Source organism: Centroberyx gerrardi, chromosome 24 (genome assembly GCF_048128805.1).
Source record: "Centroberyx gerrardi isolate f3 chromosome 24, fCenGer3.hap1.cur.20231027, whole genome shotgun sequence".
Taxonomy (NCBI): Eukaryota; Metazoa; Chordata; class Actinopteri; order Beryciformes; family Berycidae; genus Centroberyx; species Centroberyx gerrardi.
In genome coordinates, this window is record NC_136020.1 from 3029561 (window position 1) to 3046384 (window position 16824).

The 16824-nt window shown below is 43.0% G+C and overlaps 1 protein-coding gene across 1 annotated transcript in view; it reads right to left on the bottom strand.

The window, feature by feature from the left end:
• Positions 1-16824, bottom strand: part of phf21b (PHD finger protein 21B) — an 85930-nt gene that overhangs the window by 5222 nt on the left and 63884 nt on the right. Inside the window, exons 3-10 of the mRNA XM_071915771.1 lie at positions 9332-9424; positions 5464-5642; positions 5277-5415; positions 4804-4932; positions 3132-3183; positions 2415-2491; positions 2007-2061; positions 975-997 (exon numbers count right to left, since the gene is read on the bottom strand). Of these exons, the coding sequence (XP_071771872.1) occupies positions 975-997; positions 2007-2061; positions 2415-2491; positions 3132-3183; positions 4804-4932; positions 5277-5415; positions 5464-5642; positions 9332-9424 (747 nt within the window). The remainder of the gene's footprint in view (positions 1-974; positions 998-2006; positions 2062-2414; positions 2492-3131; positions 3184-4803; positions 4933-5276; positions 5416-5463; positions 5643-9331; positions 9425-16824) is intronic.

Here is a 16824-nt window from a genome sequence, read left to right on the forward strand (position 1 = left end):
GGTTACATCGGGGATCGACGGTGGACTGAATCGCTAGTGGAAATTCCCGTGCCAATTTTTTTGCTGACTTAAATTACCTTGACATTTGGTTTAAAATGTAGCCTAGTGCCAGACTCTCAGGGTTTCCAGCAGCATTTCACAAGCATAGATAGCTACCTTAACACAAGAACACCCCACCTTGAAAAAAAATCCCATTATATACCAGTTTATTTTCACTGAGACCAAAGCCCCTGTTCCAAGTGACACGTTGGAATTTAACTCTAATAACAAGTAAGTAAGTCCATTAGTAACCTCAAATTATTTCCTTCATGCCATTCCAAACCATAACTTTGCACTGCCTTCCTCCCTGTATTTACTGGTATACTTCATCAGTCCAGTAATTAAGTAAGCTGATACGAATTTGCCTTTTCAAACATAATGCAAACTAATTTAAAGCTGCGGTAGGCAAGGTTGAAGGAAAACAGAAAGACCAATACTCTTAGCAGAGTAACGGTGCATCAATATTGCTGAGATTCTGACATATTATCTGCCTCATTTCTATTCACCCAACATGGGGAGTACTTTAGCTGAAGTCAAACAAAATATCAACTTATAAAACCTTTTAATCAAGTTTATTTATCCTTGGATATGAAACAGAAATGGCAAATAAAAACATTAACATTTCGCAGGGACTAAAATGATGCTCAAGTTGATTTAAAATTTGATACTCGTTCAGCCTTTTTTTTGTGACTGCGAGGACTTAAGACTATAATGTAAAACTTAAAAATGCGATTCCTTGCACATTTTAAAAACATTTAATTTTAAGACAATAGAGATCGCTGTATGTGACGCCAATCGATTCATGGGAGGATGTACACTATCGCAAACCCTGTTACTACAGTATATCCACAACCACACACTACTTAACACTGTGGCAAACACACACCCAAACACACACACACACACCACATCCCATCAGTAGTCATGCTACGTACCTTCCAGCAGAGATCCTCAGTGTCTAGCGTGTGGATGGGAAGCAGAGAATAGGTTAGTAGCAGCCAACAGGTAGAGACACAGCTAGACGGGGGTTAGAGGTAAAGCCATGCAGTAGCTAAAACCCTGGGGAAGGCGGCTCAGTTCAGCCTGCAGCATCTTATTACACAGACCTGGAGGCCTGGAGCTGCATTCTTATCAAGCAAGAGCCATAACCAGCCACGGTGCAGATACAGGGTATCTGCAGCTTCCACAAAGCCAAATGAAGACCTTTATAAGGCTAGCAGGAGTTACATTTAAGACCAGTGTAACCAAAATAAAGAAACAAAAATCTGACAAAACAGACTATTTCTGATTGTACGTAGCTAATGTTATGAAACTATAAATGAGGAGTATAAGAAAAAAGACACCAAGAAATTAAATGTTGCAGGTCATGAAGTCCAACATGTTTGTCATATTGTATTCACCCTGTTCTGCATTAATCTACGAGCGGACATGCATGCTGGTCAAACTTAATGTGACCAATTGGAAGTGCAGTAATGTAACAACATAAGAAAATCAACACTACTGCTGGTCCCATACACATCTTTTGGTAAAACTACACATTTCATGGCATTTCTTATTTCAATATCACTGAATGTAAAGAAGCTGCCCAAGGCCACTATCTAACTTTATAGTTGTATCAAAATGAAACTTAATTAAAAATAAACCCATCATGGTGAAAAATTACCTCTAATTACTGTGTTTAAAACATTTAATACTTTAAGGCCTTAAATTTGTATGTTATCAGGTTTTCAGATTTTTTAAGGACCCACAGACACCCTGAAAAAACTCCTCTAATTATGCTTATTCTTATTGAGAATGGGCTTTTCATCATTAAGGTGCTAGTCCAGTGTTGTTTCCTAGCCTAGCAGGTGTGCTCATGTCCCTTAGGATGGACATGGGGCTACTGTAAATGGAATCTGTTTGTTTAATGAGTTAGTTAGCTTGACAACAGGCTGTATGGTGCTGATAGGAAGTGAAATGCGTTTTACCTCGTGCGGATAGGAAAAGTGGGTTGTTCAGGTAATTTGATGCAAGGCGTTTGCGCTGGAAGGCAAAAAGGAAAGGACATTTTTACTTTTAGCAAAACCTGGGATTGAAGAAAAAAGTACGTTCAAGTACAGAAATAAAACTTGACTGATGGCATGAGAGTGAAACTCATATTAAAAAGGCATGTATTTATTAGCCACTTTAAGACATTTGTTTACAAAATAGGACCAACTTTGAGGGACTAAAGTGGGTCTCATGATGATCAAGTCACTAATTTTGGTGTTTGGGAATTTTACTCTTCATATGACCTGTACTATGGCAAAAATGAAACAATCTTTCTCCATTCCATAACCAGTACTGTTCAGTGGAGTTTCATCAGGATAGAGGAGGGAACCAATTCGTTTTCTGACCTCTGGCTCAAACAGGCCGCTGTAGGCAGGGTTGGCTGTACTCCGCCTCTTCCTCTCCTGTCTCTTGGTCTGGATTTCTGTTGAGAAGAAAAAGACAATTTGTTGCCTGGAATTGAATTGAAGACTAAGTACCAAAATAAAGAAACAAGGCTGAAAAACTAAATATCTAGGACTTTTCAATGCAATATGGTTTTAACAGGATAAAAACTTTGTAAGAACATCATGAGTTTGATTTCTATAATCAGTTTCAACTTCAATAAATTCAATCATTCCATACAAATTCAGAAAACAGAATTTAAATTCAGTCTGCTGGAACAAATCTCATCACTTTCAATCTAAGTAATTTACACAAACACAAGATCTCAAGTCAAGACTTTAGAAACCTTTTCAAGTCATCAAAGTACAAGTCAAGGTCAAGTCCCAAGTCACCAGAACCCAAGTCAAGTCGAGTCTCAAGTCTTCTCTTCATGCATCAAGTAAAGTCTGAAGAAATTAAAATTGTGACTCGAGTCTGACTTGAGTCCAAGTCATGTGCACTCAAATGCAATCTTAGTAACCCTAGACCTTAGCATTTTAAATAAAGAGACATAACCAAAGAAAGCAGGACAGTATTTGAAAACATTTGTATGGGTAACTGCTACTCCACCACCATGTTGGGATAATCTAGGGATTGCCAGCCAACCCTCCACAACAAGTCATTATCCTCCGTAAACCTACCTTCCAAGTGCTCTGTGGTGACCAGGCCAAGGGCGACCATGAAGGCAATTTTCTGTAAGAGGCACAGAGGCAACATTTTAATGAGTAAACCTCCACCGCAGTGTGGCGGATTATGACGAAGTAGCGTAGTACTCCCAGAGAGGAATAGGAGATTGGGTCAGGAGAGAGGAACTAGAGCTAGAGGATCCTCAGCTCATCACTGAAGTGTTCTCCATTTAAGAGGCTTCATTCCTCCTTAGGATATATTCATAATGAGCTTCCCCACACCCCCGTCTCTCTCCTCTATCTCCCCCGTCTTCCGTCTCACACGTATCTCCGATGCCGCTACACACTTGTTTTTAATAAAGAGACGATTCTTGTTCTGGCATTTCCCAAAGCAAATAACAATACTGTGACAACGGTAATAAAGACAGAATGTCTCCTCCAGAGAATCTAGCGCTTTATGGTTTATTATACGCCATAAACTCCCCCCATTTACAACCAGAGGAAGGGGGGATTGAGATCAATGTATTCATATCAGAATCACTCCTCCTCTGCGTTATTGTAGACGTTGATTTGCTATAATTCTAGACGGCAGAAAGTGAGTGCTGTTTCCCTGTTAGGAGTAAATCTAATAGCGGTGCTCTAGAGGCAGCGGAGAGTGGATTACGGTCTTGTTTCAGACAGTATGCTCTTCTGCCATCGCTGCTGCTGCAGAGAACGGCCAGTAGGAACAGGGAAGGGAGGGCCGGGACCGCCGCGGGATTATCTGGGATTAGCGATCGGAATAATTGGATCGCTTAACCAATCAGCGCGACGTGGACGAGATGATAGTCTGCCGTGACTCCAGGCTGGCAACAACACAAGGAGCACAAACAGCGTTTAACATAAGGCGTTTTATGGCTGGTTAGTTACAGCAACTGCTAAATCGAAGCTAGATAAATGTATGAAACGTTGGTTTGGTTTTGATCACACTTAAATGTGATGAAGGCGTCAACATGCTTTGCCTGGTCTCTGCATGTTACTGCAAATATGTTTACTATGACTAAAGAGCATAATCACATTATCATAATCAGACCCATAATCAGGGTATTTGCAGGTTTCACAAAGGCAAATATAAGACCTTTTTTTATGCAACCCGGAATTGAATTGAAGACCACTTTAAGCCAAATGAAGAAACAAAGCTGACAAAAGCAGCCTATCTCTGATTGAGCATAGCTAATGAAAGTTAAATGGGCAGAATAAGAAAAAAGAAAATTAATTAAGGGACATGAAGTCCAACTGTGTTTACTAAAGCAGATAGGATTCATAATGTACTACTAACCATGTCCTGTATTAATGGAATAGAGGTCAAGCAGCAGAAAGAAACCATTGTCATTGCATGGTGATTTTATACCTTTTTATAACTTTTTAATATCATTTTAATACCTTTTAAGGCCTTACATTTAGATAATTTATTCTAAAACTTCTCTTTTTAAAGCAGATACCCTGTCAGAGTATGGTGTTTACATGAGTCATGTTTTCCTTGCATTGTTGTCTTTATCACATTACAATAGCATTTTTTCCCATGGAAACCTGGTCTCTGCTTGTGCAGTTTCCTTTTGAGATGTGAGGGAGAAAACGTCTCTCATCTAGTGCCAAATATGAAGCTCCCTGAGTGTGTTGGATGCAGTTTGTGGGTGGTGGGTCTGACCTCAGGGTCCTCGTCCTTCTTCGGGGCGGGGGGAGATGGAGCCGGGGGAGCCTCCTGGGATGGAACGTCGGCCTGGGAGCCTGGGGACCCCTGGGTGCTGCTGGGGGCCTGGGGCTGGATTATTATCACCTGATCACACACACATAAAGAGGCAATATTAGGGATTTCATGCATGTACAATTTGGCTGGGATTTTTTACTTTGTTCTGTTGCCAATCATGATGCAGATGTGTGTTTTGTGTTTGTCTGTGTTTTAGTAAAATTAAAAGTTAAGAGTTTAATTTTTGGGTAATGAAGTCCTTCAAACTTTAAAAAATTCTAACAGTTATCTCTTGCTGCCACTTGGGGCCGTCAAAGTGCAAAGTTGCCTAGTGCAGCGTTAAATTGTATGTTAGGATTGTATGTTAGGAGGTCAGTGAGGTGTGTATGCGCTGTGTGTGGCAGCTGTCTGTGTTAAATGATGGAGACACCAGCCTTGTTGTCGGCGCTGAAGAGCAGCGGCTGCACCTTGACGGCCTCGCTGATGGCCGACACCCCGTTACCGGTGGCGGGGGAGGCGGCGATGATGGCGTACGCCACGCCGGGCCCCGCGGACGCGTGTTGGCCGGCGCCGCTGGATTCCGGCCCCCCCGACAAGCTCTGGGCCGGGGGCGGGGGGGGCGAGCCGTCGCCCTGGCCGTTGGGCTGGCGCTCGGGACTGAAGGTGCTGTTGGCGGTGGGCAGGGCCGGGCCCTGGCTCTTGGGGCTGATCACGGCGGTGGCCCTCTGCAGGCTGAGCGGCTGCAGCTCCTGGCAGGGACTGTGGGGAAGGCTGTCTGGGATCTGGGTCTTTGGCCTGACCTGGAGGAACACACAAGCAGACGACCAAGAGTTAGCCCCGCTCATCTGAACCCTAAACCCAAATCCTAGTCTTGAAGTAGCCCCTTGAAGAAGTGAGGATCGGCCAAAATCACCTCACTCTGAAGGTCTAAAACTCAAACTGGCTCTCAATAGGAAATAAGAACAAGTACACACACACAGACACTGGACTGATAGACTGACTGAACTCTGCTGAACTCCATATAGACACTAGATAAGTGTCCCGTCCCTCTATTTATCAACCTAGTTGTATTTTACCCAACTGTGACTATGGCAAGGCGTTTCAGAAAGCCAATTTTAGACTTTTCCAACCTTTTTAATGCTACCCAGAACTGAATTTAACACCAATATAACAACCAAAATAAAATAAAAATAACAAAGCTTGTAAAACCAGTCTATTTCTGATTGAGTTAATGAAAGTTGTGAAACTGTAAATCATCTAAATTTATGGTTTTAAAAAGTATTAAATACAGTTATTAGAGGTCTTATTTTTGACAGGTGTTGACAGGTTTCTTTTGTGCTGCATATCAACTCTTGGATTAATACAGAACAAGGTTAGTAGTACAATATGCATCTTATCTGCTTTACTAAACACAATTGGAGTTCATGACCCTGAATTTATTTCCTGGTGTCCTTTTTCTTATTCTGGCCATTTATAGTTTCAGTTAGTTTTGGCTGGTTTTGCCAACTTTCTTTCTTTATTTACTGCGGTTGTTAAATTGGTCTTAAATTAAATTTGAGGTAGCTTTAAAAAGTCTTTTATTTGGCTTTCTGAAACCTGAAGATACAGTACCTTGCTGAAGGAAAATCAAAACTCTTAGTGGAAACAAAAGAAGAGAAATGATACAACCAAGTGTCGTCTAGGATAAAAAAGATAAATCTGTGGTGTTGATTATCCTGTAGAGGCGTTTGTCTGGGAAACTCTGTCAACCAGACGAGACGTTTTCACATTTCCACCCCCTGAACTTCCCATCCTGTCAACCCGGTGCTATTTCAGTGACAGAACAAAAAAACAAAACAAAAGTACCTGCCTGTCTTTCAGGCCAACATACACACAGCAGGCTGAAGATAACCTGCCATTCATACCAAACACATGAGACGCTCAGAAGACAAAGAGCTGAGCCAGAGGATCTCTCTCTCTCCCCATCTCTCCATCTTTCTCACCCGCAGACAGCTCCACACCACACACAGATGCCGCCGCCGCCGCCGCCCCCCCCTCCCCCTCCCCCTCCCCCTCCCTCTCCCTCTCCCCCTCCCTCTCCCTGAGTGTCCATGCATGTCCAGACGTGAGCGGGCTCTTAATGCGTCCCGCTGTCCAATAAGAGGACAGCCGGACCGAGTCGGGGCGGGGGGATGAAACGCAGCCGATCTCTCCGCCGACTCATTACAGTGAATATTTGTCTTCCTATATTGGGGATCACTGACACATATTAGTTCCATTTCTGCTCTGTTTCGATTCACTGTAGAGTGTGGAGTGTGTGTGTGTGTGTGTGTGACGGAGGTGTTTGGTTTGTTATGGTTTGTGCTGCCACCCGGTGGTCATCTGATGACGCTGCACCCAGTAATGTTAACTCTTTACCCAGTTGAGGGGTAAAATGCCATTGCAGGGTCAGGATGCAATTCATTGTGGGCAGTGGTGGCCTAAAGGTTAGAGAAGCGAGCTTGTGACCGGAAGGTCGTCGGTTCAATCCCCCGGACCGGCAGGATAAATCTGGGTGGGGAAAGTGAAAAGCAGCGCTTGCCCCTCCCTCATTACCACCACTGAGGTGCCCTTGAGCAAGGCCCTTAACCCCAACCGCTCCAGTGGAGCTGCTCAGTGGCCAGCAGATCAGACTGTGGTTGTACTGATCAGCTTCCAGGTGTGAATGTGTGTGAATGTGATCAGGGCGTTCCTGAAAAAGAGAGCATTGCTCTCAGTGAAACTCCCCTGAATAAATAAAGGTTAAAAAAAAAAAAAAAAATTATAAGCAATTTCAACCGGCATATTTATTATATTTATCCGCCTTTTACCCAGGTTGACCATCTTTACACTATGGAGGGGAATCAGCAGAAATCAATATATCTTGTGAAATAGCAATATTGATGTTTATCAAACAGCGGGTGTTATTTCAGGTGGAGCTTAGATGAAACTTTATTGATCCGCGTGGGGGAAACGGGGTCGACGCAGCAGCAGAAGTAATAGGATACAGCAAGGAACTAATATATTAACATATTAATTATAAACATATTGTGGGAAGTATGGGAAAGCGTGTGGATTGCCTACATGCATGTGCTTACTTACAGGTGTTACTATCGCTTATTTAAATATAAACGCGCAGAAATCAAACCCAGGTCAGCTCCATCATTAACCCAGTATAAAGTGTAAAGACGGCCCTTTCTGTCCAGAGCAGCAGCAATGCCACTGATAAGCAAACAGATTTCCTCTCCTAACAATAGCTCCATTGATCCAGCGACACCAGTGAAAGTAGATGAACTACCGCAACAACCACAACAACAGGGATTAATGGCGTTTCATGCCCGTCCCGGCCACGCCCCCCCCCCCCCCCCAGGACCAAATTAACCGAGCGACTTAACCGAGCCGCTCTCTCTGAACGACCGTCACAGCCACAAGCACCGGAACTATAAAAGCAGAGGTTTTTCTTTGTTTTGTCGAGTTTTTTTCCCCCCTCTGTCGGAGGAGGGAGGGAGTTTAGAGAGGAAAACCCTGGAGTGGCTTCTTGGAGAGGATTGTAATCACCCGGCAGCTAGAACAGGATGTCCCTTTGTGCAGAAGATCCTCTTGATCTTGGAAGAAAATTACTTCCTCAGCCAGAGAAATTCAAGTTCAGTTTGACTTACTGAACTGTAGCCGTGAGAAATAGACTGCTGGCAAACCACTGAGATTCGTGGTATAAATGCGTTCTGTATTTCTGTCTGTGTTCAGTTTGAGACGTTCAGAGTGAGGACGTTTTTCCTCACTAGTTTAGGATTAGGATTTGAGTTTAAGATTAAGAAGGGTTAGGTAGGGCTGCACAATTAATCATAAATTACATATATAATCGCAATTGTATGTTTCCACAATTAATTATCAGTAATTCAGCATTATTGAAGTTATACTTCATATACTTTAAATTCCCCTGAAAGCCCCGGTGTGGCATATCAAGTGGTTCCATTACATGCGACCAATCACAACCTTTGAATGCCCAACATGCACCATGAGACCAAATGAAAGTTCAGATGGAGACGCAGCAGAGAAACTTAGAGCATCTGTGGAAAAGAACGGAGAAAATCCTGAAAAAGTTTTAGTTCCTAAAAGTGCATCATCATCTGTCATCTGGACACATTGGTTTGAAACCAGATGACCACAAACAAGAATAGATTCTGTACAAAGTTTGCCTTTGAGTTGTAGCTGCACCTCAAAGTAATAAAGTAGGATTTTGTGTGTATGGACACAATAAGAGTAAGAAAGTAAGAGTGAAAATAAGACTTTATAGCTGCTTCTACTTTGAGAAATACTGCACTGAAAAAAGTGAAAATATATGTTAAGGTGCAATAAAAAAAATGTCTTAAAATTGAGACAATTTTTGACAAATAATTGCGCAGCCCTTGGGTTAGGTGATAGGCAACGAAGGTAGTCAATGAACGGTCCTCATAAGGATAGTAAGACAAGTGTGTGTGTGTGTGTTTGTTACCTGAGGTAGCACAGTGGCTGCTTGTCCTGCCAGCCGGTGCAGGGAGCTGACTTGAGGCACCTTAATGGGCACTGCTGTGAGAGTTCCCAGCATCTGAAAAAAAGACAGAAAGGAAACATAGAAATTATGCCAAATGCTTTTGTGTGGCTCACATTCATTTGCAGCATTCTGGAATGGCGATTACAGTCCATAAAGTGTTTAATATTGCAGATTGAGCACTGAATCGTGACGAAAATAATGGGAGCCAAAGTCAAAGCATGCAGAGTGCTTCAACCGGCTGCCTCAAGGTCACTTTGTGAGTAGAGGAGAACTTATTCAGCAGCGTTAGGTGTCAAGGCTCAGGTAATATGGTGTAATTTTTTTAATAAAATGCAAAAAACAATAAAAACCCTGCTAAAACAAACCACAAAAACCCCATAAATAAATACAAACCTTGCTGGCACTCAAGCCAGTTAGTAAGGCTAGTTTTCAAGTTAACCAAACAGAGGAAAGAACCTCATGTACATATAATAAAAAAATAAGCTTCATGCTTGGTTCCATGCGCTGACATCAGCCTGACATCCAGCTTTCCGATGCCGAGGTGAGTGCGGGGTCTCAGAGTAACTTGGGGCTACTGCCTGTAACAGACTCCAACACTGCGGCCTTGTTTTCTGACCCCTTTACCTCCGCTACTGCTTCCAAATCATTTGGGACTCGCACAGGAACAGAATAATCCTTGTTAGATCCAGACACATGCATGCAGGCGCTCTCACTTGCTCTGATACAGCCTCCTCATCCTGGATCTGCACTACAAAGGGAATACAGTCTAAACTAATCTGTTCCATTAGGACTGTTCTATGTATGAGTGTATACATGCCTACATACTTGCCTGTGTATATGTTTTCCTTTACTGAGGGCTTTCCTCCTACAGTGTACTGATCTACAACACATGGAAGAGAGCAGGAGGAGGAAGAACCAGCAGTTCATATCCAAGAATAACAATTATATTTCTATTAATATAGCAGGCAGGAGTGTAATGAGAATCGGCAGGCCTTTCTCAACCTTTCATTTGTCATCTTGCGTTAAATCACTGTCAGCCCGTCTGCAAAGATGAGGCTATATTACATTACAGTGCTTTAATTCACCTCTCTGGATGGAGTTTCTTTGACTGGGGCATTGGGTTAACCTCAAACCCAAGGCTGCTTCAGACCGTTCTCATTAAGTCCAGCGCTAGCGTATGCGGTTAATTAAACCTTGCATGGAAATCCTCCATGGGAAAATGTCAGAATGCCGCTATAGGCCCTCCAGTGTTTCCAAACCTCTCGTTAGAGCAGCTCTCCCAAAGAACATTCTCTTTTTCGCTCTTTATTTGTCGCCCAACACGGAGGAGAGAAAAAAAAAAAACACACACAGCCAGACCCTCCCTCTCTCCTAACGAACGAGTGGAGCTTTTAAAAGCTGTCAACAACAGCATGTTTTTCAGAACAAACCTCCTCGTGTTACCGCCGCTGTAAACTACTTGATGTTTGTGGCAAATCTTCCACCCCCCTCCTTCACCCCCACCCCTTCCACCAAATCAAACAAACAAGCCCGCCACAGAATCTGATTAGCAGATTAGCATCCATAGAATAACACCTCACTGTTCGCACTCACTCCGAAGAGGAAAATTAAAGCCCAAGGGCACAGTTAAAACTGCTGCGGCGTCCGTGAATTATACAATTTCACTCTGCTTTCTTTGTGGAAAATAAAGCCTCGCCTTGGCAGGTGGAATTGGCTGCGTGACCCACAGATATTGATGGAGAAGTCAATACGAGGGGAGCTTTTCTCACTTTCACTGCAGTGAAATAAGGGCGAGGATAGCTGGGGCTCTGACTGTGTTCGGTGTGAGGATTACGAGACAATGGTATTTACGCAGCTAAAGTCCAGCCCATATATCAGCTGACATCTACTCCGGCTTGGCCAAGGTCAAACCATCAGCGACAGTGATATTAATGGCCAGACAGACATAAACTACGGTGAAGTGTAGAGGCCTCCTGAAAGGACGAAGAGCAAAAGAATTGGTGGTGAAAACATACTAAACAGTGTTTTTATTCGGAGGTAAAATGTCTTAATGCAAAATCAACTGGCTTCTACGCTCTGGTCTGCATGTACAAGTCGGGAAGTAAGATGCCGTAGATATGTAAATGCGCTAGTGGTTTACAAAAGTTGTGTCGTCTCCTCCCCACACTGTCCTTTTTCCACAGCTGGTTCTGTTGTTTTCCTCCGCTAAGCCCCCCTCTCTCTCCTCTCTGAGAGAAGAAAGGAATAAAAAAGATAGGGGGGGAAAGTTTTAGCTTTCCCCTTTGGAACACAACTCAACCGGTCCCTCTTTTCTTCTTCTGTGAAATCCCTTCGTTCCATTGTGCTGCAGAACAGAACGGGGGGGGGGGCGGCGCGGGAGTGTGTGTGTGTGGGGGGGGGTGGCCAAGGCCTGTTCCCATGGCAACAGCCAAGATGAAAATTCTTGCAGTGCGAGGGCTTTCATTTTCGTAATTGCTGCCTCTTTTCTCAAACCTAAGCACCTTCGCTTAGGCCTCCTCTTGAGTGTGAGCACAGCAACCTTGGACCAGCGATTTCCTGTTTTCCTTCTGGGTTTTCAAATGAATTTTCTTTTCCAAATACCAAAGTCAATACCATCTGCGAGAAAAGCACTAAGCCACAATTGCAGCACGCTGAAAACCCAACCCCCCTCCCTTGTCTCCCAAACCCGGTGTGATAGAGCTAGGGGGGTTGAGGGTGTCATTTTGTCATTTTAAGATATGGCTTTAAATGTGGCAGCGACTGCAGCAGTGTGTGCTGGGAGTCTAGAAGCCGCCCAGCATCACAGGTCCATTAGAGATAAACTGTCAGAGAGAGAGAGGGAGGAACACCCGGCTCCTCTTTCATCATACTCCGGCTCCTTTATGTTCCCAATACAAAGTGTTTAGCAATTTCCCGGTGCAGGGGACAGAACCCTTTTCAGCTTTTCAGCATATACACTCCCTGTGCTTCCCTAGACAATGTGTTGTTGTCTGCCAGCAGACTGTTGCTGCTTGGAAAGACACAAACAGAAACAAGAACACCTCTTCACCCCAATTACCAGCTGGGGATTCACTGCAGGCCAAGGATGCAGGAGGTGTGGATAATCACTGAGAGGAAAGTTACAGTACACCAGCACTTTAAAACTAAAAGCTAACTGTGTGGTTTTACCACATATTCTCTTGGTAAAAAAAATAGCAGTATCCAATCCATTTTCTGGGATCATCATTATTTAACAGCCATGAAAGGATCGTAGCTGTTAAATAATCCACCACCTTTTCATATAAATAAATGTCAGTTTTTCTACTCCCTATTGGATTGCTATAACATATCAGTGATTCAATCTGTAGCCAGTTTGTGAAATCCTTTCCATTTGCCGTTCTAAACACCCGGTGTCTGGTAGCTCTTTCCTGGGAAAAATCCTCTGGTGCACAGGAAGTGATGCGTTTTATGTTTCCGGTTTGTTTGGAATAAATAGAAGAAGAACTGCGTAGTTAGCATGAGCAGCGATAGCCACCACTGCTGAACCCAAAATCAACTTAAGGCTTAGAAAGTATAGCAGCCCCTGATCCCTTACCCTGAGATCTTGTGGACTTGCTGTTGAAGGGTAGACCCAGTCTTGAATGGGTGTTAAAAGTGATGACATACCCTCACATTCAAATCTTGCTGAAATATAAGTATGGCTGACATAGCATCACTTGCTATATTAGTGCAACTTATGTTGGCTGACTCAGAAGATATCAATATGTGCATGATGGTATATTGTGATTTCCACAAAGTTTGGGAAGTCCAAAAATGCATGAATAGGAGAATTGAGAAGGACCATGACCCACTTTGGGGTCCTGACCAGAAGCTTAATAAACCAGTCCTGTCGCACTATAGTGCTCTCCATTAGTTCCAATGGCAGGATGGCAAAGTGAATCTTGGTGAAGGAGCTGTATCAGACTGACAGATGGCCAAAACATCACATAACTGAGATGGAAAACAGTACTGTAGTACAGCATCTCAGAAACAAGATTAAGATGGGGAAATAAGCTGAAGAAACAGTGCATTTGGTAGCCATTAAATCAGTGTATTTTCCCTTAATAGCCATTACCAACACAATGCAAACAAACTGTATTATCACATGCAAGTCAGTTGCGCTGATAAAAAGTACTTGAAATGATAATATTGAAATATAAGACCAATCAATACGCAACTTTTTGCAGACAACACTATCCTAGTAACACATTAGGTTTGTGTATTGGAAAAAATAGTTCCTGGAAAAGATGCAAGTTGACTTTCCAACAGAATAAGAGAGGATAATAGCCGGTCAGGGTGGGGAGATGGGGACAGCAATAGAGAGGGAGGGAGGAGATGGAGGGATTATATAGAGGAGAAGGATATCAACTCCTTACTGGATCGTGGGCTAGCAGGGTCTGAGTTTGCTATCATTTGTCCTGTCATCACTGTTACTCACAGCAGGGAGGGGAGGAGGAAATGCATACGCAGCAAGAGAGGATGAGAGCGAACGACAGCGAGAGAGGAGGGAGAGAGAGAGAGAGAGAGCCGAGCTGCCACAGACATGTATCATCTGTGAGAAAGACTTTTTTTTTTTACCATTGGTTTATCTTTCTCTTGGGATGAGAGGCTTAGTGCGCCATCATATTCTTCCATGGCCTTATATTTGTTGCAGTGCCAAGCTGTGATTAATTCTACCATGTAGCCAGTTTCTCAAAAAGACACTGCTGAGTGAAATCCTGTCAGCTCCTCAAGGAAACACACGCAGAGACATGTGTCCGTCATTTAAGAACACTTTGGTCTTAAAATAGGCGGTGACAGCTGTTTAGGAAATGTTAGGGTTGCACCGATCAATCGGCCGCTGATCATAATCGGTAAGAAAAACTAAGCAAACATTTTGACGTTGATAGATGTTGATACAGCAGGCTACACCAACACTGAAAACCTGTGTAAATATAGCGCCAAAATGAAAGTTGAGACGACGATAGCTGCTCCCTGCATTGTTTGGTGAAATCAGGACCTAAATATCTTTATGATTCCAGTTCAAAACAGTTTCCAAAGCTGCTTCAATATGAATTTTTACCATGCCATAATATCATATTGTGAAGATCTTGCACTAGTTTGGGTTGATGTCGAACTTGGCCACTTGCACGTTGTGGTCAAATGCTTGCTGGGAAGTTCTAAATGGGTCATTGGTGATCGGCCAAGCACCAACTGCCCATCGTGAAAGCTTGAGTGTATGATGTAAAAATATGAAAAAATATGTTTTCAATATATGATTAGAAATAGTTCAATGTACTGGACAGAAGGCATAGACTGTGCTGCCTCAACGAAAAACTTTTTCATCAAGCAAAAAATAACTAAATGTCATGCATCCATAAGAACAATCTCAGGGTGTCTGCAAGTGACATCAATTTAGACTTGAGACACTTCAAGACCTTTATAAGCCATCTAGAGTGAAACTTCAGAAATTTCGTAATTGAAATGAACATGAAAATGAACTGTACTGCTATCAGAACATACTGCAGGTCTGCGTGACTGGGCTGATCTAGCTAAACCCCGAAACCAAATCTATGTAAAGCCTGACATTTAATGGTAAAAAGCATGCTACTGAAATTGCCATGTGCTATTGGTTGATCTTTGGTGCCAGGTGATGTCACCACCTGTTGTACTCCCAAAATGCCCCAAAACCTGATCTGTGCATTCATATAAAATACTGACTAACAGATCAAAGAATCTCAGATCAGATCAGAGAACACTCCAATTATACAGGGCGCTTTAGGGCGCAAGGGTGCCAACCTTGGTGGATTAGTGTGCAGTTTGTGCTTGCAATTGATAATGAAAGGGGCATTTGCTCGCTCAGTGCTCTTTTCTCTTTTCAAGGGCTTGTTTGTGCCACAACTTGATGCATAAATTTCATAGTGAATGAGACGAAAACTGAGCTCTTAGTTCAAGCAACTGAAATGCTAAACAATGCACACATTGCCCTCAAAGTCAATTGTAATCAATCTGGACCCACAGTAGGTGTCCGTCCACTGATCCTGGTCCAGTTCTACCAGGCTACAGTTGAAAACGTACTGACAATGGCTATGTTTAGAGACTTCCATTCTTAACCCGATGACTGAAGTAACCTGGTTTTGGGTCGGCACATGTAAACGTCATAACTGGGTAAGAATAACCCGGTAAGCTCATACTCCAACCTGGTTAAGATGCCTGGCTTAGTCCCATATTAACCAGGTCCCTTTGGCATAGAAATATCTTACAGCTTTCACTTTATGGGTCTTTTTTAACCTTTATTTATCAAGAGAAAGTCAACTGAGCTCCATGTTCTTTTCCAGCAACATCCTGCTTCACATTCATACAGTTCCTGCGTAATACAACCACAGCCTTCTACTGTTGCCCACTGGGAGCTGTCCAGTATGACCGCAATCTTCTGCTGGTGGCAACTGAGCAGTTGGGGGTTTAGTACCTTGTTCAAGGGCACCTGAACAGTAGGGATTTAGGGAGGGGAGAGCATTACTCATTCACTTTCCCCCTATCGAATTTCCCAGCTGGTTCTGGGATTTGAACCAGCAACCTTTTGGTTGCAAGCCTGCTTATCTAACCTCTACGCTGCTGATGCCCTCCACAATATTTCGGTATGAGCAGTGTATAAACTGGGGCAACATGCTCAACTGGACAGTGACAATCAGGATACTGACTTGCGCTGTATCTAAATTAGTGGATACATACTTTATATTTGTCCTTCCAACATGGTTTGTTAGGTCCTGCGTGGGATGCACCTATCAGTTTTTTGGGTGTCAATTGATTGATCACAGATCAATCGCAGATTGAAATGATGCATTTTAGCCCGACTTTCTACTAAGCACATCCTGTAAAAGTGCGCAGCAAGCATAAACAGTAAAAATTCAATCTGTGTTTAACAGATTGTTCTTTTGGCTGCATGAGAATGCTGCCCAACCACGTGGAAATAAATCATAGATTTTATCCAAACATTACATGGTAGTGTGTGCTTGATGAAAAAGGTTTTCATTGAGGCTAGGCCTTCTGTCCAATACATTAAACTGTTTCTGATCAACTAATACAAACATTTTTTTTTTTTACATATTTTTTCATATTATACATTCAGCGGCTTTGAAACGGCACTCCGACGATTACTGATGACCTACTTAGAATGTCTGTAGCGTAATTATGATCAGTAGCTGATTGATCGGTGAATCCCTAGTCTTGTCTAATTCATGTATCTTGTGTGTGATGTGTATGTATAATGTGTCCGATGGGAAGAGCATGTGCACATCAAATCAAATCCGTCTTCCATGCTGTATACATGCAGAATTGGACTGATGCCTCATCATCCCTGTTCCCCCGCATGTCTCTGAACCAAATGGATTCCCATCCACATGAACTTCTTATGCCGCACAAACTGCTGTGTTCTCAGGCTCTCAAAATGTGTAGGG